The sequence below is a fragment of the Arachis hypogaea genome, chromosome 19, assembly GCF_003086295.3.
Source record: "Arachis hypogaea cultivar Tifrunner chromosome 19, arahy.Tifrunner.gnm2.J5K5, whole genome shotgun sequence".
NCBI lineage: Eukaryota > Viridiplantae > Streptophyta > Magnoliopsida > Fabales > Fabaceae > Arachis > Arachis hypogaea.
This window is the reverse complement of record NC_092054.1, coordinates 136,300,859-136,324,851: the sequence shown is the minus strand read 5'-3', so window position 1 is coordinate 136,324,851 and position 23,993 is coordinate 136,300,859. Positions and strand designations below refer to the sequence as shown.

Below are 23,993 nucleotides of genomic sequence, written 5' to 3'. Positions count from 1 at the left end.
CATCCGGAAAAATTTGATATTGCTTTGCCATAAAACGTGCAATTATTTTATCATAAAATATTTAACTATTTTAATAATTGATAATTCTACTATTGATAGAAAACGAGACAAAGTAACTTTGGAGGATGAAGAAAATCGGATGGTACAATTTAAAGATGAGAATGTGAGTGAAAGAATCGAAAAGTGCGCTAATAATTTAGTGGAAAGATTAATGGCAGATAGAAAAGTCGGCACCGATACAACGGAGCCAGTGTTCTACATTATTTGGAGACAATTAGAGGGTCTAAAATAAAATTGTAGACTTGGAAGGCAGTGTTCTATACTATTTGAAAATAATTAGAGGGTCTGAAATTTGTAGATTTGTAAGGCAGTATCTTTTATTTCTTCTTCCAAAAAAAAACTAAATTTGATTCAGGTGGATAACCTGAATCTTAAAAGATGGTGTAAGGATAACCTCATTGATGAAAAAGACTTTGCACATGTCCTTATATGGATCCAATTATAGGAACTACCAGAGTATTATAAAACAAAGGCTTTAGGAAGGAGAGTAGGTGGAGCAACTGAAGAAGTTTTGGATGTAGACTTGTTTACTATAAGAAACCAGGAGAATCACATCATTAGGATTCAAGTCATGATGGACATGACCAAGACACTTTGTCGATTTCTAAAAATTTTAGAAAGTAATAACAAGGTGATCAAAATACAGCTCAAAAATATGAGACGATACGAAATTTCTGCCATTATTGTGGAAGTATTGGGCATGAATTAAGGGCGTGCGGGGGTATTTGGAGGACACGGAAGTTGGGAACACAAGGGAGGAACTTTGGGGGTCGTGGTTGAGAGCGGAACAATTCAGGAGGAGGATGAATGAGCAAAAAAGAAATCAATCCGCAATTAGAAAAGTTAGGCTGACAAAGATGTCCAGAGGTCAACGAGCCTACCAACCTGGTTTGCCTAATACGCGGTTTTACTAACCTTTCGGTATAAGATGACAATTCACTGATAAAGAAAACTGTGGAGAAAATTCAGAATGGCCAAGACAGAGAGGTTTAGGCAGAGAAAAGCAAATGTGAAGGAGCAGTGATGAAGGAGATAGAGGAAGCTGGTCAGAATCATAAAAGAATAGGAGAACCATTTCATTTATCCAGCTTCGTTGATACCTTCTCATTAGGTGTTATGGAGGAACCGAAGAGAAAAAAGGGGATGAGAAAACATAACATGAAGCAAATAGCAAGGAAGAGACTCTTGGGTAAAGCAATAATGGGAGTGAAAAGACATTTAGAAAGAAATGGAGATAGTACTGTAACTAAAAAATAGTGCCAAGAGAGATTAGAAGTTGCTGAAAAGGGAGAGGGTGCCACCTTTACATTGGCACCCCAAAAGGCATGAAGATGTTCGCGTGGAATTGTTGGGATTTGAAAAAATCCCTGACAGTTCACAACATGGAAGGGATTATTGAATCCCATTCCCCGAGATGTTGTTCCTTTGTGAGACAAAAAATAACAACTCAAAGGTAAAGTAGGTGCTTTGGAGAATCGGCTTTCAGTCAGTATTTACTGTTGATCCTATAGGTCAATCGAGAGGTTTAATAGTAGCTTGGAGGGAGTTCTTAGATGTGCATATACTCAACTATGAATACTATTTAATTCATTTCACCGCAAGTCATGAGCAACAAAGTAAAAAATGTGAGATAATGGGATTTATTTGCACTTAGAAGAGGCACAAAAGGAGGAACAGTTCTCGAGAATACTACACCTAATGAAAGGACGAGAAGATGATAGTGATGGAAGATTTCAATGTAATTAAAGCTCACTATGAGAAGGAAAGAGGGAGGGAAAAGTCGGCTTCATCAATAGCCAGTGATAGAGTATTTTTGTCGGCTAAGAATTTCTTCTCGGTTAGAGGAAATAACTTCGTTGCAAGTATAGTTCCAAACTAATAAGTAATGCTCAATCAAAGTTCTAATAGTGGTTATCACAGGTACAAACCCCAATAAAAATTAACTGAAGTATTCAAACCTCAGGTCGTCTCATAAGGAATTGCAATGAAGTGATCAATTATTGGCTATGAAGGAACAAGGGGGGTTTGATTTGATAAAATGGGCAAGAAAATAAAGCAAACAATTAAAGAAAGCAATTAATAAAGAGAGACATTCATGGCAATGATTAAGAATATATGCCTTCTATCTTAGTCACTAATCATAACAATAATTATCAAGAGCTTATTCTATTTAGTCATCTCCAACAATGGAAGAAGGTACAATATTATCTTCACACGAGAGAAAGTTAAATAAGACTAGTTAATCTCAATCCAAAAGTCCTAATCAACTCACTAATTAAATTAACAAAAGATTAGCGTCAATGAAAATAATATTAACTAACAACTCTAGATCACCAACATGAGTTGGGTATTAATGACTCAAGATTGCTTAATTCCTCTTTCCAAGCCAAGAATGCTCAAAAAGTTACTCTAACATCCAACCAAGCATTTTGTCAAATCTTGGAAGGCATAAAAGAAAAACATAATAAAATTGCAAGAAATATAAATTCTACAACTATCCAATGTAAGAAATTAACAATAACAACTCAAATAAAAAATAAAAGAACATCAAACATCAAATTGCATTAAAGGAAATCCAAATCCAACAAAGGGTGTTCATAAACTAAAAGAGGCAAAATAAAGGAAATAGCAAGAGAGACTAAGAGAATTAAAGTGCTAGAAATATAAATTGTAAAGAAAACAAGATGAAAACAAGAAATTAAACCTAGATCTAAGATGAAAATTAACCTAATAAGAACCCTAATTCTAGAGAGAAGAGGGAGCTTCTCTCTTTAGAAAACTAACCTACATGATGCTAACCTAAAACTAATTGCTCCTCCTTTGTCCAATCTTGAATTTTGCATCAAATAGCCTCAGAAATAAGTTGGATTTGGGCATGGGAAGTTCAGAAATCGCCCCAGCGAATTCAATTTAATGAGGTCGCGTGCCTGCTGTGACGCGTACGTGTCTTTTGGCCTTTTTCTTTTCACACGTACATGTCATGTCACGCGTACGCGTCGCCTGGACGACCTCATCTTCACGCGTGCGCATCTGTCATGCGTGCGCGTCGATGTATACACTCCAAATCCTTGTTTTTCCATGAATTCTCCACTTTGCATGCTTTTCTCTTCACTTCTTCCATCCAATACATGTCTTATGAACCTGAAATCACTCAACAAACACATCAAGGCATCGAATGAAATTAAAGTAAATTAAAATTAGCAAATTAAAGGTTTAAGAAGCATGTTTTCACACTTAAGCACAAATTAGGAGAGATTCACAAAACCATGCTATTTTATTGAATAAATGTGAGAAAAGTTGATAAAATCCCCCAAATTAAGCTCAAGATAAACCAGAAAATTGGGGTTTATCAAACATCCCCACACTTAAACCTCCCTAGCAACGGCGCCAAAAACTTGAAAGAGTAAAACCGTCAGCAAATAATTTCTTCTCGGTTAGAGGAAATAACTTCGTTGCAAGTATAGTTTCCAACCGACAAGCAATGCTCAATCAAAGTTTTAATAATTGGTTGTCACAAGTACAAACCCAATAAAAATTAACCGAAGTATTCAAACCTCGGGTCGTCTCACAAGGAATTGCAATGAAGTGATCAATTATTGGCTATGGAGGAACAAGGGGGTTTGATTTGGTAAAAGGGCAAGAAAATAAATGGCAAGAAAATAAAGCAAGCAACTAAAGAAAGCAAGTGATAAAGAGAGACATTCATGGCAATGATTGAGAATATAGGCTTTCTTTCCTAGTCACTAATCATAACAATAATTAACAAGAGCATATCCTATTTAGTCATCTCCAACAATGGAAGAAGGTACGATGTTATCTTCACACGAGAGAAAGTCAAATAAGACTAGTTAATCTTAATCTAAAAGTCCTAATCAACTTACTAATTGAATTAGCAAAAAATTAGCGTCAATGGAAACAATATTAACTAACAACTCTAGATCACCAACATAAGTTGAGTATTCATGACTCAAGATTGCCTAATTCCTCTTTCCAAACCAAGAATGCTCAAAAAGCTACTCTAACATCCAACCAAGCATTTTGTCAAACACTTGGAAGGCATAAAAAGAAAGCATCATAAATTGCAAGGAAAGATAAATTCTACAACTACCAATTGCAAGAGAATAACAATAACAACTCAAATCAACAATAAAAGAATATCAGACATAAAATTGCATTAAATGAAAATGGAAATTAACAAGAGTGCTCAAGAGGCTCAAAGGAGAAATTAACAAGAAAACTTAAGAGAACAAAGATATAGGAATAAGAAATTGTAAAGAAAATAAGAAGAGAACAATAAATTAAACCTAGATCTAAGATGGAAATTAACCTAAGAACCCTAATTCTAGAGAGAAGAGGGAGCTTCTCTCTCTAGAAAACTAACCTACATGGTGCTAACCTAAAATTAATTGCTCCCCCTTTGTCCAATCTTGAATTCTGCATCAAATAGCCTCAAGAATGAGTTGGATTTGGGCATGGGAAGCTCAGAAATTGCCCCCAGCGAATTCACTTTAATGAGGTCACGTGCCTGCTGTGACGCGTACGCATGGGCCACGCGTACGCGTCGTCTAGCCTTTTTCTTCTCACGCGTACGCGTCGCTTGGACGACCTCATCTTCACGCGTGCGCGTCTGTCACGCGTGCGTGTCGATGTATACACTCCAAATCCTTGTTTTTGCATGAATTCTCTACTTTGCATGCTTTTTTCTTCACTTCTTCCATCCAATACTTGCCTTATGAACCTAAAATCACTCAACAAACACATCAAGGCATCGAATAGAATTAAAGTAAATTAAAATTAGCAAATTAAAGACCTAAAAAGCATGTTTTCACACTTAAGCACAAATTAGGAGAGATTCACAAAACCATGCTATTTCATTGAATAAATGTGAGAAAAGTTGATAAAGTCTCCCAAATTAAGCTCAAGATAAACCACAAAATTGGAGTTTATCAGCCAGCTTTAATGACTTCATGGATTCTGGAAGGCTGGTGGATTTGGGGTTTGAAGGAGAGATTTTTATCTGGAATAATAGACAATTTGAAAAAATTACATTCGGGAAAGGCTGATGAACAGAGTTCTCACTATGAATGCTTACAGATAGGAGTTTCCTAATTCCTATGTGATGCACTTAACTAATATGGGGTCCGGCCATAAACCTCTATTACTTAGTGCGCATAAGGAGCAGCGTAAGGTCAAAAGGAGATTTCGCTTTTAAAAAAGATGGTGTGAGAATGAAGAAGTGGTGGAGATAATTAAACAAGCATTGAACCAAGAGAAAATAGAATCCCTGATATTTCAACTTGCTAGTAAGGTGAAGAAGTGTAGGTATAAGATAGTGAAATGGCAGAAAAACTATACGTCTAACTCCCAAGTCCAAATTGTTAATGCTAAAGACAAATTAGCAATCGAGTTGGATAAAGGAGACAATGCTAATGGAGTGGAGGTTCGGGTTCTTGAAGAAGTGTTATAGGAAGTGTTGATTCAAGAGGAGAGATTTGAAAGGAAAAATCTAGAATTCAATGGCTTCAATGGGGGAATAGAAACACAAAGTTTTTTCATTCCAAGTGTCAAGCAAAGAATAGAAAAAATAAAATTCATACATTGGAAGATGAACAAGGTAATTCAGTCTCAGACTTGGAAGGAAATGCTAAGATTACTCAAGGCTACTTTGAAAACATCTTCAAGACTAGTAACTAGGGGTGGCAAACGGGCCTAAATCCGCCGGACCGGACCGCGTAACTCGCCAAAAAAGGCGGGTCGGACTGAAAAATTGGGACCGCCAAATAGTAAAAGCCCGCCTAACCCGCACCGCTTAAACCGCGGGCTTTGGCAGGGCAGGACGGGCTTCCTCGCCGGGTTTAGTATTTTTTTTGCAAGGGGTGTTTTTGTAATTTTTTTGTCAAAATTCAACTTCCCCCAACCCAATTTACAAGAGAATGAAGATGAAAATTGAGTGTTTTGGATTATGTTTATTTTGTTTTGGAGACAATATTTATAATTATATTTATTTTGCTTTGGAGACAATATTTATAATTATGTTTTGGATGAAAACTTGGTTTATAATTATGTTTATTAGATATTTATAATTACAAAGACTTTAATGTTTGTGAATATAAAAATTATAATTTTTTTATGTCTTTAGAAATTATAATAGTTAAAAGTAAAAAAAAAAAAAAAAAGAGGATATTTGGCGGGCTTCTGGCGGGGCGGGGCGGGCTTCCCCGCTTGCCACCCCTACTAGTAACCCAAAAGACCTGGACGAAGAACTACTAGACATAATACCGAAAAAATTGACAAAGCAATTAAAATAATGTTGGTCAGACTGATGTTGAAAAAGGAGATTAAAGATGCTATTTTTTTTTAATTAACCCGTTCTCTGCTCTCGAAGATGATGGGTTTACAGCCAAATTCTTTTAGTTTTTATGGGACACCGTAATAAAGAAAGTCATAGCAATAGTAAAGAGTTTTTTTTCTAGAGGTAAAATTCTCAAGGCATTCAATTATACACATATTTGTTTGGTCCCTAAAGTTCCTAATGCCAATACTATGAAGCACATCATACCTATAAGCCTTAGTAGTATTTTTTTACAAAATAATATCCAAGAGTTTGGTGCACATATTACAGTTTGTCATGAATAGACTTATCAGTGATTCTCAGAGTGCGTTTACCAAAAGAACGCTTGTTAATGATAATGTTTTAATTGCACATGAATTTATACACTTTTTGAAGAATAAGAAGTTCGGCAGTTATGACATGGCACTAAAACTTGACATGAGTAAGGCTTATGATCGGGTGGAATGGACTTTTGTTTGAGCTATGATGAAGAAATTGGATATTAGCGAAAAGTAGATGATATGAATTAAGAGTGTGTGACTACAGTTTCTTACTTTGTTATTGTGGATGGACAACCTCATGGTTTCTTTAAACCATGTAGAGGGTTGTGTCAAGGTGACCCTCTATCTGGTTATCCCCTTACCTATTTCTTTTTTGCGTGCGTCAGAAAGTCTTTCCTCATCTGCTCCACAAAAGAGAATAGAGGCTGAAAATTTTAGGACTGAGACTTAATCATGGATGTCCTATGCTCAACCATCCATTCTTTGCAGATGATTCAATTCTATTTAGCAAAACCACAGAAGATGATTGTCTAAATCTGATTCGAATTTTGAGAAACTATGAGGAAATTAGTGACCAAGTAGTTAATCTAGACAAGTCATGAGTCTTTTTTAGCCATAACACTCCTAACACTACTCGTGATCACCTTGCTGAAATTCTAATAGTTTCTCATGTTGGAAATCAAAATAAATATCTTAGGCTACCAACGGTTGTTCAAGATCAAAGAGGGACACATTCAACTACATCAAAGACAAAGGTTTTCAAAAACTTCAATATTGGAAGAGATCATCATTATTTGTGAGTGGAAGAGAAGTCCTAATTAAGGTTGTAGCCACAGCAATACCTTTGTATACTCTAAGTTGCTTCAAGTTACTAGAATCGCTGACGGATGAAATACAAAAAACAATGCTTAATTTCTGGTGGGGACAAAATGGTACGAAAAGAAGGGTGCATTAGATAGGGCAGCAAACTTTAGCAGACCAAAAAATCAGGAAAGTCTCATTTTTAAAGACTTAAAAGTCTTCAACCTTGCAATGCTAGCCAAGCAAGGTTGGATACTTTTAACTCGACCTAACTCATTGATTAGCAAGGTTTATAAGAGTAAATACTATAGATATTCCAATTTCATGAGAGTCGAGTCAGAAAACAATCCGTCATCGGGGTAGAGAAGTATAATTAAAGGACACAGTGATAGAAAAAAGGTGTATATGAAAAATTGGTAGAAGTAACATTGTTCGTAATAAGAAAGATTCTTAGGTACATGAGTTCACAACAATTACAGCAATTCCAAATTCCTACATTAATTACTATCCAAAATGGGTATTTGATTTAATTCACTAAGATAAGCAATGAAATCAAGTTTTGATTAGAAAATTTATAGCCCAGAAGTAGCTATAGCAATTCTAAATACAGAAATCTATGGGAAAGAAGATGCAATTACCTGGCTAAAAGAAAAATCAGGTAGCTATTCAGTGGCATCCAGATACAAAGTAGCCTTTCATTTCTTTCATGCATCGTCAGACTTCTTGCCTGCACAAATGCCAAAATAAAACAACTGGTCAAATATTTGGAGACTTAAATATTAATTAAAAGTGAAGAATTTTCTATAGAAGGTTTTTCATGGGGATCAGGTAGGTAGAAGCTTCATGCTAGAATTTCATTAGTGGACCCGATTTGTCCTCGGTGTGGATTGATTGCGGAATCAATGGCCCATTGCTTCTGGGAGTGCCCTAAAACAGAGACAGCGTGAAAGATGATGGACTTTTCGGTACTGAACCACATCAATGAACCGTGGAAACGGTAGAGTGAATTTTGAAATCAAATTAGTAAAGATAGTAATGAGAAAGAGAATCTGAAATTAACGGTTTATCTAACTTGAAACTTGTGGAATTCGCGAAACTCATTGGTCTTCGAAGGTCAAAAGCTCTCCTCGGCCATGGTGGTAGAAGAAGCCTCTCGTTGTGTTCGTGCAATAAATTTTTCTCTCTAACTTTCTTTCTCAGCAAATGTATCTAATTAGTTAATCTTTAATTTTGGGTGGAACTTTTTTTTTGTTTATTCGTGTCTATTGTCCATATTTAGACTAATTCTTTTACTTACTAAATCAATAAAAGATGCCTACCTTTGATTAAAAAAAAATTGATAATCCTACTAAAAAAATATGTTAAAAGTTGATATATGCATATCAAATCAATTAAAACCAAATTTAAACGTTAAAATTCAAAACTCAAACTAAACTTCTTATTGAACTCAAACTCACAAATCAAACACCTCAAAACTACTATCAAACGTATAATTTATGATCAAAGCCAACAAAATCCTCTAATCAAATACTAATAAACTCAAAAATAAAACCCAAAAAATTTTACAAAATTCTCCCATCAAATACCAACTTAAAATTAAGGCACAATAAACCAAAAAATAAGCCCTAAACTAAAACCTATGAAGTTATAGATACGTATCAAACATTATTACAAAATACGAGTTTAGTTATTTTTTTTTGGTCAATTAAGTAAGAGTTGGTGAAATTAAAATTAAAAAGTCATATTAAAAATAAAAAATATATACACATTCCTATTTCTTTAATTAAAAAAGTCATATTAATAGTTGAGAAGATTTTTGAATTCAAGTAGAAAAATTAGTTAGTCAAGTTTTTTCTGGTTTAGAGATGAAAAATTCTGATCTCTTAACAAAACATGATCCAAAATCTCAACCTAATGCAATCCGATTTATTTGAATAGACTTATTTATTGTGGCTTTTTTTCCCTTTTTATTTTCTCTCTTAAAAAAAACCCTATAATAAAAATACGTAATTTAAAAGTAAAATATTAATACGAAATTCAGTGATATTTGATGTATCAATAATGTTATGTTTTTCTAAAATAATAAATCTGTTCTTATCTTCATTATTTATTTATTCTTTTTAAAAGGTAATATTTATTTGTTTTATTAATTTCCAATAATATCCTTCCTGGTACTTACTTACTAGACCAGACACGCACACACATCACTACATCAGCACAAAGCCCAGCATACAGACGGAAAGAAAGAAAGAAGGCATCCCTTCACTCTTTTAAGCACTGCGCTGCGCAATCACTCGCCTCTTTTACTTTCACTTTCACTTTCACTAACTCTCCTTCTTCTTCTTCTTCTTCTTCTTCTTCGTAACTTCTTCTCCGTCGTTCGCGCCTTCTTCGCTCACTGCTTCATACATCACTTTCTTTCTGCAATCGCAGCCGCCACCACCACCAATGCCTCCTCCACACTTAGAGGTACGTTATCACTCTCGCGCTCTCTTTTTTCTGCTTTTCTTTTCTTTTATTTGTTTATTTTTAAAATTCTTATACTTTTGTTTTTCGAATAGCTTCAATTCGGTGCAATTCACAACCGACACGACTTCTCTTCTCTGATTCTGAATTGACCTAATTTTTTCTTTTTATTGGTTTTATTTCTGCGTGCTTGCTGCTTTGCTTGGTTTATTTGTGTTCGTGATTGCTGCTAGGGTTTTTGGTAGTGAGGGAGAGTAGATCGGTTTGTGGTTGTTTGTTTGTGTTCTGAATTATGATTCTTCTTCTTCTTCTTGTTGTTGCAGCAGCAGGAGGACGAAGAGATGGAGGTTCCTAACTCTGATAATCCTGAAGGCCCTCTTCCCATGGAAGGTACAAAATAAATAAAGCTTAAATTGACATGCATTTGGTTTTTGGTGAATGATGGTGATGTTGCTAATGATCACGGTGGATGAGTCTGTTTGTAGAATTATTCGTTTATCTAATTCTTAATACCGTACGGTATCTATATTTGCATATAATATCTAATGTGTGCTTGTTGCTTCCTTATTGTACCCCGGTGAGAGGTTCGTGTCAGTACGATATGGTTTAGTTTGCTGTTGGGTAGCTCTTTTAGTTTTGCTTGTATTTTCGTTTACTGTGGGTAGCTCTTTTAGTTTTGCTTGTATTTTCTTTCGGTCTTTGAATTGTAAGCAAGGTCACTTCAATGTTGTCTCTATCTTAGTATTAGGTTTGTGTGTGTGTTGTTTTTATTTTGTGGTGGTTTTTTGGGGGAGACTTTGGTGTTTTGGGGGGGGGGGGGGGATCATGCATATTGTCGTGAAGTGCAAACATTGCTTTGATTAAGGAACTGCGGGAAGTGGGCATTATAGCTTTATGAGTTTCCCCTGCAATGTATGTCAAGCTGTTTTGATTTGCAAAGTGCTAGTTTGGTTAACGATTCTTTCCTCCACATTGTGCGTGGACTTGTTTGACTGGATAAGCATTTCATTCTGCATGGGCCTGCATTATGGAAGTGGATTATTGTAATATCAAAGCTAATATTATTTCCTCCACCTTGTGTGTGCTGTGTGGAGCTGCTGACCCTCAAGTGCTTGTTAAACATAAATCAATTATTTTATATTTTTCAGTGATTTGAGTAAAAGAGTGACTGTTCTACTTACATTTGTTGGTTTTCTTCCTTTATCCTTTTCCTATTTGGTTCTAGTACAAGCAGAAAACATTAGTACGGTTGATGCACCTATAGTGGATGATCCACAATCTGGGAGGTTCACATGGACAATTGATAATTTTTCGAGGCTTATGAGGAAAGTATATTCTGACTCTTTCCAAGTTGGAGGCTACAGATGGTATGTGGATTTTTTCTCATATACTTTAACTAAATTTTGTTGTTTGAGATGGCGGTCCTAACTCCTAATTCACCTTATTTGCAATGAGCAGGCGGATACTTGTCTTTCCGAAGGGGAACAATGTTGATCATTTGTCTATGTATCTGGATGTTGTAGATTCAGTGTTGTTGCCTTATGGATGGAGTAGATATGCGCAGTTCAGCTTGACTGTTGTTAATCAACTTCATAATAAATTCTCAATTAGAAAAGGTAGTTTCTCTCAATAGGCGTTCACAATGAAGATATTATATTGCCATATGTAATAAGTATAGGATGAGTTATGTTTCTGTTTGATGTCACAAGTCCTAGTGAGCATGTTTCCTTCTTGCACTGTGGTGTACTTAATTTTAATTATCTTATTTCTATTGAAACAGTGATTTCTGTAAGCTTTTGATCAAAATAGCTGTACAATTTTGCTTTTGGTTGACTTTCTATAACATTCTTGTTCAAATTATAGCAGTGGTCTGGATTTTGATCAGACATCTATTGATTTTTGTTTTGATTCAACACATGAAATTATATAAGTTTGAATAAATATTGGATATGACTGATATTCCACAGTGCCTGTGACTAATTAGTGCAGTTTATGCATTTGTACTCAGCTAGATTCTTTAGGAGTTTACCTGTCGATGATAATTATGCTTGCTCTTACTTGATTAGTTTCGTCTTCTATTTTTTTCTCTGGGTTTATTTATTTGCATTTGGGGAATAAAATATTTCTTTGATTGCTTTCCAATTGCAGAAACATCACACCAGTTCAATGCACGTGAGAGTGATTGGGGGTTCACCAATTTCATGCCGCTTTCTGAATTGCTCGATCCTAGTAGAGGCTATGTTGTGAACGACACATGTGTAGTTGAGGCTGATGTTGCTGTACGTAAGGTTGTTGATTACTGGTCTCACGACTCAAAAAAGGAAACTGGTTATGTTGGATTGAAAAACCAAGGAGCTACTTGTTACATGAATTCTCTCCTTCAGACATTGTATCACATTCCATATTTTAGAAAGGTTAGCTGGTATACACATAGAAAACTATTTTTCCTTCTCAAAGGAAGCAGCTCACGTGCATTATATTTTGTTACAGGCTGTGTACCATATGCCTACAACTGAGAATGATATGCCATCAGGGAGCATTCCCCTAGCATTACAGAGTTTATTCTACAAACTGCAGTACAGTGATAGTAGTGTAGCAACAAAAGAGTTAACTAAGTCATTCGGATGGGATACGTATGATGCATTCATGCAGCATGATGTCCAAGAACTTAATAGGGTTCTTTGTGAAAAGCTAGAAGACAAAATGAAGGTACAATTTTTCCTTTTTAATGGTAACTGCTTTTAGTTATGTTGTTTTGACAATGTTTTAGCTACACTCGTCATGTAGCTTTTTATATGCCTAGGATATTATTGTATTGAAGTTTCCTCTTGTTTTAGGGAACTGTTGTGGAAGGCACTATACAGCAGTTGTTTGAAGGCCACCATATGAATTATATCGAATGCATCAATGTGGACTACAAATCCACAAGAAAAGAATCATTTTATGGTACGTGCTTTAGAATGCTGTTGTATATTACATCATTCCATCTATTCTATGACTTTATATAGAATTTTGGCTATTTGATTGTAGATCTTCAGCTTGATGTCAAAGGGTGTCGGGATGTGTACGACTCCTTTGACAAGTACGTCGAAGTGGAACGGCTTGAGGGTGATAACAAGTATCATGCGGAGAAGTATGGCTTACAGGTAAAACGATTTGATACCAAGTTGTACCTTTTTCTTAGCCGTATATGGCTACACTGGTTATGCACTTAGTGCTGGTGCAATCAGCTGTAGTTATATCCATGCATTTATTTTTCTTTTTCTCTTTCCCTTTGTTCTGGTAATAGGGAGAAATTTTATAAAGGAGAAAACAATATACTATAGATGATAAGAAATCCTCAGGCATGAAGGTGTATCCATGCATTCTTATGGGTTCTTGTTGTGCGAGACAGCCTTGCTTTTTATGATGGTAAAGCTGTGTACATATGACCCTCTATAAATGACACAATATTTCTAGTCTTATTCCCTAGATGTGTTTCTTTTACTTTCCCCTCTTGTTTTCAATATTATATTAAATGTATTCCATATATGTCACTTTTTGGCATTTCTCAATATTATTCTTGTGATTATTCTTTCAGGAGGCAAGGAAGGGTGTGTTGTTCATTGATTTTCCACCTGTTCTTCAACTTCAATTAAAACGATTTGAATACGATTTTATGCGAGACACTATGGTAAAGGTTAGTATTAACTCTAAAATCAAGGATATATTCCTTCCTTTGTAATATAGTTGTATGTTTCAGTTTAGTTTTCAGTGTCATATTAAACCAAGGTAAGCAAAATTAGCATTTACTTGTTAACTTTTTTGTGTCTTAGTTCCTATTAGTTTTCTGTCTCTCTTATCTTGAATTCTTGATCCAAATTTGGTGAATTATGCCCTCAAGATCTATTGATGAAACCATAAAAGAATGTCTATATTTTAATTGTTTGATTGTCATTGGAAGAAACTGAGAGTGAGGGAGACAGAAAATTTTGGCTTGATTATTATGATCAAAAATAGAGTACATCTGAGTCTATAGGATCAGCAGATCCAATGTATTATGGAAACTAGTTGGGTGATTTGTTACATGTTTGTAAAATGTTATGCAAGACAGCTGTCACTTGCAAAGTTGCAGTGTAATTTTTACATCCTACCTTGTGTAACCCTACTCTAGCAGATGGTTGAAATGGTTTAGAAAGAGTATAGAACACTAGGTCTAGTTTTATCTGTGTAGTTGACTCGATCTATGCAGACATCTTGTTGGTCGCTGCTATATCTTAGTGTGTGTGTGTGTGTGTGTGAAGTTCTCCATTTTTCATCTTTTTGACATCTTTATGGGCCATTAACAGATCAACGACCGTTATGAGTTCCCCTTGCAACTAGATCTTGATAGGGAGGATGGAAAGTATTTGTCTCCTGAAGCTGATAGAAGAGTTCGCAACCTTTATACACTTCACAGGTATTTGAAATGTTTTTTCTTTTGTTGATAAAATAAAGGTATTCGATACTTTGTGACCATTGATCTTAATTATAGGAAATTCTATTCAATGAAATCTTCCAAGTTGAAACGAGTTTGTGAAAGATCAATCTATTTCTTGTGGACTGTTATTGATTTTTTTTATGTTATAGTGTGGTGCAATATTTCATAAAAAAAAAGGTCCAATTTGGCTGGACAGCAGTAACGGGGTTGACTGCTTGAACTCCTTTAATGTTTTATGTTTTGCTTCATTGTTTCATTTTATAATGTATTTATGTACACCACCTTATTGACCAAAATCTGTGTGTTTTATTTTCCTCTTCATCTTAAACTACTTTTAATTTGATATGGTTTGGTATCTAATTAACCAGTTGCTTATGATATTGTGTGTGCCATTATTTGTTTTCAGTGTTTTGGTTCACAGTGGTGGGGTTCATGGCGGACACTACTATGCTTACATTAGGCCAACTCTATCAGATCAGTGGTATGCACTTAATTCTTTCAGTATTTTTATATCAACTGTTACATGCTTAAGTCTGTTTCTTTGTTTTGTACTATATTTTCCATGAAAACTGGTTTGGTTTCTGATTGCCAACCAATTTTCCCCGTGAAACGAGAAAATATATTGGGTTCTGTATAGATGTTCCACAGTGCTAGTGGATTCTGAACAGTTGACATAGCTAGTCAATGCATTGATCCAGGCACAATAATTTTTTTCCCAATTCATTCCCCTTGAACTTCTGTTATAGGAAAAACATTTAATGCAGTGGAAGAAATGATTACAGATTTACAGCAGAGGCACTTCGCTAAGAAAGCAAAAGTTAACAACCGAGTCCTTTGTGAAAAAGAGGGATTGGTAGTTTGATGGATTTGCATTTCTTTTTTCCTCCACTCTTAAAAATGTAGTTAAGCATATATAATGCGCAGCCTAGTGCAAAGCATCCCACATTATGTAGGGTCCAAGAAAAGCCGCATCTATGGCGTTGTTTGCCTCATATAGTTGACTCATCAAGGAGAATAAGGCTTATTTGTTGTAATTTATTTATTTTTTTGATATGTAATTTTGGTCTTATCTCTAACTTTGATTGAGGAGTGATGCCTACATGATTGATGTTTCATTACTTTTAATTGTTTTCAACTGTATCTGTATTGTTCATGTCATCTTTTTGTGCTCTATTTTAAACTAGCATGACTCTTCTTTTAGGTTTAAATTTGATGATGAGCGTGTTACGAAAGAGGAGGCTAAAAGGGCATTGGAAGAACAATATGGTGGGGAAGAAGAAGTAATATTCCATTATCTTGCTTTGGCACTTCTTTCATCCATAGTTTGATATCAACTTTTGTCTGAAATGAATGTTCTTTTTCTTTTTAGTTTGAGTAGACTTTTTCCCCCCGCAATGTTTTATTTCTCAGTTACAATATCTTTCTATTTCTTAATTTTTGTTGTTTGCAGTTACCTCATACCAACCCTGGCTTCAACAACTCCCCCTTTAAATTTACGAAGTATTCAAATGCATATATGCTTGTTTACATACGCGAGAGTGACAAAGATAAGATCATATGCAATGTGGATGAGAAGGACATTGCTGAACACCTTAGAGTAAGATGTTTGTTTCACTGGTGTAATTTGATTTTGCTGTTCGTATTTTGATGTAGCAATGCTTTATTTTCAACTTTACACTTTAGGTGAGGTTAAAGAAAGAACAAGAAGAAAAAGAGCTGAAGAGGAAGGAGAAGGCAGAGGCTCATTTGTATACCATTGTAAAGGTTGCCACTTCTTACTCCAATATTCTTTTATAAGATGCTTTCTAGGTTGGGTGACTCATAAGAGATTGTTTAGTGATAAGTTATTGATGCTGGCCACAGGTTGCACGTGATGCTGATCTGTTTGAACAGATTGGAGAAGATATATTCTTTGATCTTGTGGATCATGATAAAGTGAGAAGTTTCCGTATTCAAAAACAAATTCCCTTCAGCGTTTTTAAGGTATGGATTACTGTTTTATAATTTGATCTGCATAGTGCTCTAATATGTTTGGCAATTTATACTTCTATATATTTCATTTGAGAATCTAGCAAAATTTACCATCCATTATGGATTATTTTCACTTGGCATTTGATATCATCTTTCAGTCATGTGGATCAATCTTGCAACAACACATGGTGCTGTTGTAAGTTATGGATATTGGACTTAGATTTGTAATGCCTGAATGACATTTGCTTCTTTTTTCTGTTGGGATTGCGGCAGGAAGAAGTTTATTTGTCATGGATTTTTTCCTTTCCTCATATATTTCACTTTAGGTGTCTGATACCCGGATCTGGGTTTTCGAGGATTGTACTGGGATCTACTCCCATATGTGGATTTACCAGACAACTGGTTGAATGAATTTGTCTCAAAAGATCTTTCTCTTATCAGGTTTTCTGAATGAATATCCTCTAAATTAGGGGTTTTGTTGGCTTTTTTTTTTTTTTTGGGTGGAGTGGTTTAGTGAGTCAGTTAATTAGAATTTTAAGATAATAAAAGCTGCTTAAGTTGATTAGAAATTCTCATTTTAAATGTTGTACCCGTCTTTGCTAATAGAATGCATGCTTTTTCAATTCATATTGATTGTCATCGTCCACTTAGGTGATCCTTGACAAGTTGGACTGTCATTTAATTTGTATGATATCTGAGAAAATAAAAAGTTATTTATATTTTCTCCGTGTCTTTCTGACAATGAAGCTTTTCTCAGGAGGAAGTTGCCAAAGAGTTGGGTGTACCTGTCCAGTACCAACGGTTTTGGTTGTGGGCAAAACGCCAAAACCACACATATAGGCCAAATAGACCTGTGACACCTCAAGAAGAAGCCCAATCAGTGAGTACTTCACCCATTTTAATTGCTTTGTGCCACTGGCCATAAATTGCATGCTGGTAGCCATGATCTATATATTAAGTATGATAACTATCTGTTATTGTGAGATTTAGAGTGGAAATTAAAGTTTCTTTTCTATCCAAAAGAGAAAAAACAAGATGTTTAAATTTTTTAATATATGTTATGATGATATTGCTGATTGTGCTATTTGCAAATTGTTTTGTTTTACTTATCACTTGCAGGTTGGACAGTTAAGGGAAGTGTCCAATAAGGCAAATAGTGCAGAACTGAAGTTATTTTTGGAAGTGGAAACAGGACAGGTACTATTTTCCTTTACATTTTCAACCTTGTTCCTGGTAATACAGTTCCGTCAAAAAATTGCACGTGATTATGTTCTTTTTCCTACTAGCTTCTAAAGGACATGGATTTTTTGTTCATGATTTGCATATTCAATTAGGATTTCCGGCCTATCGCTCTTCCTGAGAAGTCAACAGAAGATTTGCTGCTATTCTTCAAACTTTATGACCCATCAAATGAGGAATTTCGGTACTTGACTGTCTTATTATTTAGAGTGCAAATACATTTAAATATATAAATGGCACTTGATCTTCCTATTATTTTTTAGGTGAAAATACATTTAATTCACAAATGGCAGATCTTTTGTTTTCTCAGGTATATAGGGAGGTTTTATGTGTCGGCTAGTGGAAGGCCTATGGATATATTGACTAGACTAAATGAAATGGCAGGATTTGCTCGTGATGAGGAAATTGAACTTTTTGAGGTTAGTCAATATGCATTTGACATATCATCATTTACCATGATTGTAACATGAAGCGGAGAGGAAAAGAGTACTTACCCTTCACATGCACATTCAGGAAATAAAATTTGAACCTCAAGTCATGTGTGAGCTTGTTGACAAGAAATCTACATTTCGTGCTAATCAGGTATCATTTATAAATGATTAACTGCCTTTTTTTTTGTCTTTTTCTCTTCCCCTCAATGCTTTCTATGATCATTTGTTATTTATTTATTGTTATTGGTTGGGTTTTCAGTAATGTCCACACTATATTTGTTGACTAGATCAAATCAAAATCAGATTCCTAATTCTTTTTATGAATCTTTTATGTAAATAGAATTAATTATAAATCTTTTCCTTTTTTGGTTTAGCTTAATTTTAGGGATTTTATGATTAGAAATCTTTTCTTTATTTTTGGCTAGTATTTTCCCTTCTTTCCTATTTTCTAGTTATTTCTATTTCTATAATTCCTCTATAAAGAGGATGATTCCCTGTACATTTGATAGAATAATATATTCAAACACTTTAACTTGGTATCAGAGCAGGATCTCTGCACTGTGCCTTTGATTTATAGCTATGGCTGATAGTTGCTCAGTCATTAATCCTGAACAAAAGGAGAACACCACTCCTACTCCATCATATTTAAAATCTGAGCAATGGGTACTAGTTAGTGGTGATAGTGTCAAGGAGATGTACTCTGATCTTGGGAGTAAATCCCAGATTTATGAACTTACTCTAAAAGCTAGAGAAATTCAACAAGGGAGTGACAATGTCACCAAATATTTCCACACATTGAAGCGGGTGTGGCAAGATCTTGACCACTTCAATAACTACAAGTGGAATTCAGCCGCTGATGGCAAACACCACCAACAAACAGTGGAAGAAGGGAGGATATTCCAGTTTCTTGCAGGCCTCAACGTGGAGCTAGATGAAGTTCGTAGCAGAATTATTGGAAGAGCAATCCTATCCTCAATTGGAGAAGTATTTGCTGAGGTTAGAAGAGAGGAAACTCGTAGAGCTGTGATGATGGGGAAAAGCAAGACTGAACAGACTTCTTTGGAGTCTAATGCACTCTTAGTGGCACCTGCTGCACTTAAAAGTTCATCAAATCAGAAGCACCCCTCCAATCTTTGGTGTGACCACTGCAATAAACCAAAAAAGGAAAAGATTTATAATTAATTCTATTCACATAACAGATTCATGAAAGGAATTAGGAATCTGATTTTGATTTGATCTAGTCAACAATATTCTATTTTATTGACACACAATTGTGACTTCTATCTTTTTGTCCTTGGCCAGCTTGAGGATGGTGATATTATTTGCTACCAGAAGACCCCCAAAGTTGGAAGTGCTGATCGTTATCCAGATGTTCCTTCATTCTTGGAATATGTGCATAACCGTCAGGTATGACATTCCTATAGTTTTGTATCTTTGTGACTAGCTGTGTGTAATGATCTCGTTAAGGACATCATAGGCATAGTTTGCTAACAAGTCCTTTTGTATTTATTTTATTCCTTCGTTTCACAGGTTGTACGCTTCCGGTCTTTGGAGAGACCAAAAGAGGATGAGTTCAGTCTTGAATTGTAAGTTTCTGCTATTCCTACAATCATGGAATCTTTTCTGTTCCTTCTTTTTTGTTTTTCTCTTGTTATCATAACTAAATTGTAGATAAATGCATCTACCTAAAGATCCCGTCATTGTGAAAGCATTAGATAACCACCTTAGTTCCATTATAAATATTTCCAAGTAGTCAAGATTTTGATATCTCCACCTGCAAGTATCTTTATGTGGCAAGTGATATGTGCTTGATGGTCATTTAGGTCAAAGCTGCATACATATGACGATGTTGTTACAAGAGTTGCTCAACATCTTGGTTTGGATGATCCTTCTAAAATCAGACTGACGTCTCATAACTGCTACTCTCAGCAACCTAAACCACAGCCAATCAAGTATCGGGGAGTAGAAAATTTGTCTGACATGCTGGTTCACTACAATCAGGTATTAGTCACAATTTTACATCTTCCTCAGTAGATTATGTAGGACTATATAATTTTTGCAACTTTTAAGGGTTTCAAAAGTTGCTATCTGTTTTGTTTTCTGATTTCATAAATTAATTTGTTACATTTATATTTCTAGACTTCCGATATTTTATATTATGAAGTGTTGGATATCCCTCTGCCAGAATTGCAAGGTCTAAAAACACTCAAAATTGCTTTCCATCATGCTACCAAGGATGAAGTGAGTGCTAGTCATTTCATTAACTGTTTCACTATGTAAATTTGTTAAGCTGAGTATTCTTCTTCTAAGAGAGTTATCCTTCCTCAGGTGTTAATTCATACTATTAGATTACCAAAGCAATGTGACGTGGAAGATGTAATTAATGATCTTAAATCAAAGGTAAAGTATGAATTTATAAGTGATGCATAATCCAAGTCATACTGATTTTCCAGGCTACAAGAAATCATTGGCATGCCTTATTGCGTGCTTAATTCAACAGTCTGTTTTAATGCTTCTTTTTAATATATATATATATTTCTTCTATAATAATTGTGTATTTTGAAGCAGGTGGATTTATCTCATCCTAATGCAGAACTTAGACTGCTCGAAGTTTTCTATCACAAGATATATAAGGTGCTGAAGAGCATAGTTTGTGTTTTCCTTATTCAAATCCTAGCATTGTTACAAATTTCCTTCAGTTGGTATTTTTGTCACATGGCAAAAAGCAGATTGATTAGACTCAATCTAATGCATCGAGGCGATGTTGCCTTTATTGAAGTCACGCCACTAGAGTCCCCCAACCACCCAAATAATTATATAGCTACATTATTAACTGAAATTAGTTCCTTTAAGCAATTTACATGATAAAGTATTAAAGTTATAGTGATAGAAAGAGAGATGATAGCTTTACGACCCAATTGTCAAGTTATGACAATGTTCAAGAAAGTCTTTGTGAGGTAGCCACCTAAAACTGACTTGTTCTCTCCATCTATGATGATCTGAAAGTAAGATGTCATTTGCTGATCTCTCCTTTTTTCAATGATAATGATGCTTCATTATACATATATAACAATGTCCTTGTGGCAGTTATGTCTCTTGTGATGTATATAGTATAGGCATTTATGTTTCTAATGCGTCGCTGCTGCTTGTCTTATTTATTTTTGGATTTTTATTCCCATTGCTATCTTGCTAAAGATGTTTTAACTTTACTTTTCACAGATTTTCTCTCCCAGTGAAAAGATTGAGAATATTAATGACCAATATTGGACACTAAGAGCAGAGGAGGTAAAGATTACTGCATTGTGATGAGTTTATAATTACCAATCAAATATAAGATTCACTTGATAGAGAGACTGCTTTATTTTTTATACTACTGATGAGGTCCGGTGACCTGTTAAACCAGTTTTTAATGATCTGAAATGCAACTTTCATTTGATATTTTGGATAATACTAGTTTACTGTTCATCCTACAAAAACTAAAGAACTAAATTTATGGTGATATGATTTTATAATTTTCTCGCTACCTTTTCCTCTTTGTTTTAGTTTATTGTCCCAAAAGTAATTTTGTTGTATACTTTTGAAGATTCCTGAAGAAGAGAAAAATCTTGGCCCTAATGATCGGTTGATCCATGTTTATCATTTCATGAAAGATACGACACAAAATCAGGTAGTGAGATGAAGTCTATTGTATACTTTTTGTATTTTAGTGCTTTGATCCAAGTATATTTCACCTTTCAAAGAAATCAAGTCATATTACTATCTAAAACTTCACTTTCCTTCTGATTTGTGTTTCTATTTTTTTCTGGCGGCTTGGGAATTTAACAGCAAGTTCAGAATTTTGGAGACCCTTTTTTCTTGGTTGTACATGAGGGTGAGACTTTAGCTGATGTCAAGTTGCGGATACAGAAAAAGTTGCAAGTTCCAGATGAAGAGTTTTCGAAGGTTAATAAGCCCAATTAATTCAGTTTATACTGTTTCTAGGCATTTTCAAGCTTGGCTAGTAAATTTGCGTGGTATTGAGCTGTATTAGTCATTACTTGTTATTTGGGTGTCTGGAAAATTAGTTGTTCTTTGCATTCCACTCCTGCTTCAGCTTCTGTTTGGATGAGAGTACAGTTATAATGTAAATTGTGTTATTTTCCAGTGGAAGTTTGCATTTCTGTCACTCGGTCGTCCTGAATACCTACAAGATTCAGATGTTGTTTCCTCTCGGTTTCAGGTCTGTTGGTGTTCTCTTTCTCATGTTACTTTTACTTTTGGGTTGTGTAATTTTGAGTCTGAGTTTGTTCTGGATTCCACTGTGGCATATTGTTCAATTTCTAACTCCAAGTTACCGCACACTGTTTGAATGTTTAGAGAAGGGATATCTATGGCGCTTGGGAGCAATATCTTGGACTGGAACACACGGACAATGCTCCAAAAAAGTCCTATGCTGTCAACCAGGTAAATAGTATTTTCAGCTAACAACTCATTCTTTTCTTTGGTGATGCTCTGTGTGGCATTGTCAGTGGCATATGTAACCTGTCTTAAGCCTGATATGGATGGTATTGATGATCGAGAGTTAACGATGGATTAAAGTATAGCGTCACTTTTGTGCTTTTATATCAGGTACTAAACAGAAACTAAGACAACCTAGATATGACGATAGATCTCCTTGCAATGATAATAAAAGCTAATCAGAATTTTGAAATGTGATAAATCACCTCCCTTGTTTGAAGCTATTTTTGTCAATTACTCCTGTTAAAATCTTTCTACCTAGATGGTCTCTTAGCATTGATTTTCTTATTTAATTTTCTTTTATTTCATTATTTTTTCCTCATTTGATTAGGATTAGGGTTTTAGTATTATGATAAACAGGGATGATGTTTTGCTTATTTTATCACACTACATTAAATCATAAGAATATATTTCACGTTACATGTAGTTTGTTCTCTATTTCCTCTTACTTTAACGCCATAATCTTAAAATGGTATTTGAATGTTACCATCCTTTGTGACCTGTCCTATAATTTTCTCTGCTACGTTCCTAAACACATTAGAACTCGGTTATAATAATTTTTACTAACATGTTATAAGATTTTCAGATATTCAAATTGCGCAATTTTTTTTTGCCCTTTTGTATGGTTTTCTCAATGCAAGCATCTTCATTCACAACCGTTTTCAGTGTCTTTATCTGCCTTACCTTTTCCTTCCATCAGTCGGGATGCCCCCTGACCATTGTCCTGGAAACTTGATTGTTCCAGTATATATTTGGATATTAGATTAGAGAACGTATTTACTGAAATCAAATTCTTTGAATTAATGATCTGAGATCATGCATAGAGTATGCATCACTGGATATAATTCTATTTGAAGGTCTCTTGACATTTCCAATGATTAGTTCTCAATTTTGCAGAATCGTCACGCATTCGAGAAGCCGGTAAAAATCTACAACTGAGGATATGTATCATCTGAGCCAGTCAATATAATAATACATTCAGCCAATGGCACTCTGCAGCTTTCAGGGGGTGGCAAAAGAAGTGTGTAGATGATAGAGATGCTGTCTATGAATCTTATGTTGGAAATCATTACATTATTATAGCTTAGGAGATAGGTGTATAGCCTTAAACAGTTGCTTACTGGTTATTGAAACTCATTCCCTTAGGCTCTCATCTGTTGGCGATTCCTTTGTATTTTAGTACATAAGATTTTGGGTTTGGTTTTGTATAGAAGTTATAGGGATTACTCAAATGTCTTCCATGTCTGCTTCTATTCTGGCTCTCTTTTGTTTGCATTCGTTGGAGAGCTAGAAGATCAGGATTTTGTATATGCTTTTGCAGGGTCTTCCATGTAATTTTATTTCATGGCTGGTTTTAATTTTAAATAGAAGCATATTATTGATTTCACTTTAATTGGAACATTAGTTTGCTCCCAGTTGGGTTCTCATCTTTAAATTGCTGTTCTAATATTTTTCTG

General features: G+C 34.9%; 1 protein-coding gene across 4 annotated transcripts; it reads left to right on the top strand.

Annotated features, from left to right (window-relative positions):
- Window positions 1–9,650: 9,650 nt before the first annotated feature.
- Window positions 9,651–23,951, top strand: LOC112779935 (ubiquitin C-terminal hydrolase 13). 4 transcript variants are annotated; one of them, XM_072226620.1, is made up of 32 exons: window positions 9,651–9,942; window positions 10,266–10,329; window positions 11,165–11,306; window positions 11,398–11,555; window positions 12,088–12,353; window positions 12,430–12,648; window positions 12,777–12,885; window positions 12,970–13,085; window positions 13,520–13,618; window positions 14,268–14,377; window positions 14,805–14,879; window positions 15,600–15,678; window positions 15,849–15,995; window positions 16,082–16,162; window positions 16,262–16,381; window positions 17,127–17,249; window positions 17,489–17,566; window positions 17,704–17,792; window positions 17,919–18,027; window positions 18,122–18,190; window positions 19,342–19,446; window positions 19,570–19,625; window positions 19,863–20,040; window positions 20,179–20,280; window positions 20,368–20,439; window positions 20,608–20,673; window positions 21,259–21,324; window positions 21,623–21,706; window positions 21,865–21,981; window positions 22,184–22,258; window positions 22,396–22,482; window positions 23,434–23,951. In XM_072226620.1, exons 1-32 carry the CDS (start codon window positions 9,922–9,924, stop codon window positions 23,473–23,475), a joined length of 3,324 nt encoding a protein of 1,107 aa, XP_072082721.1. In that variant the 5' UTR covers window positions 9,651–9,921; the 3' UTR covers window positions 23,476–23,951. The 4 variants fall into 4 exon arrangements, with proteins under 4 accessions (XP_072082721.1, XP_029151209.1, XP_025680070.1 ...); XM_029295376.2 differs by having other exon boundaries at window positions 23,419–23,951; XM_025824285.3 differs by having other exon boundaries at window positions 10,263–10,329.
- The last annotated feature ends 42 nt before the right edge of the window (window positions 23,952–23,993 follow it).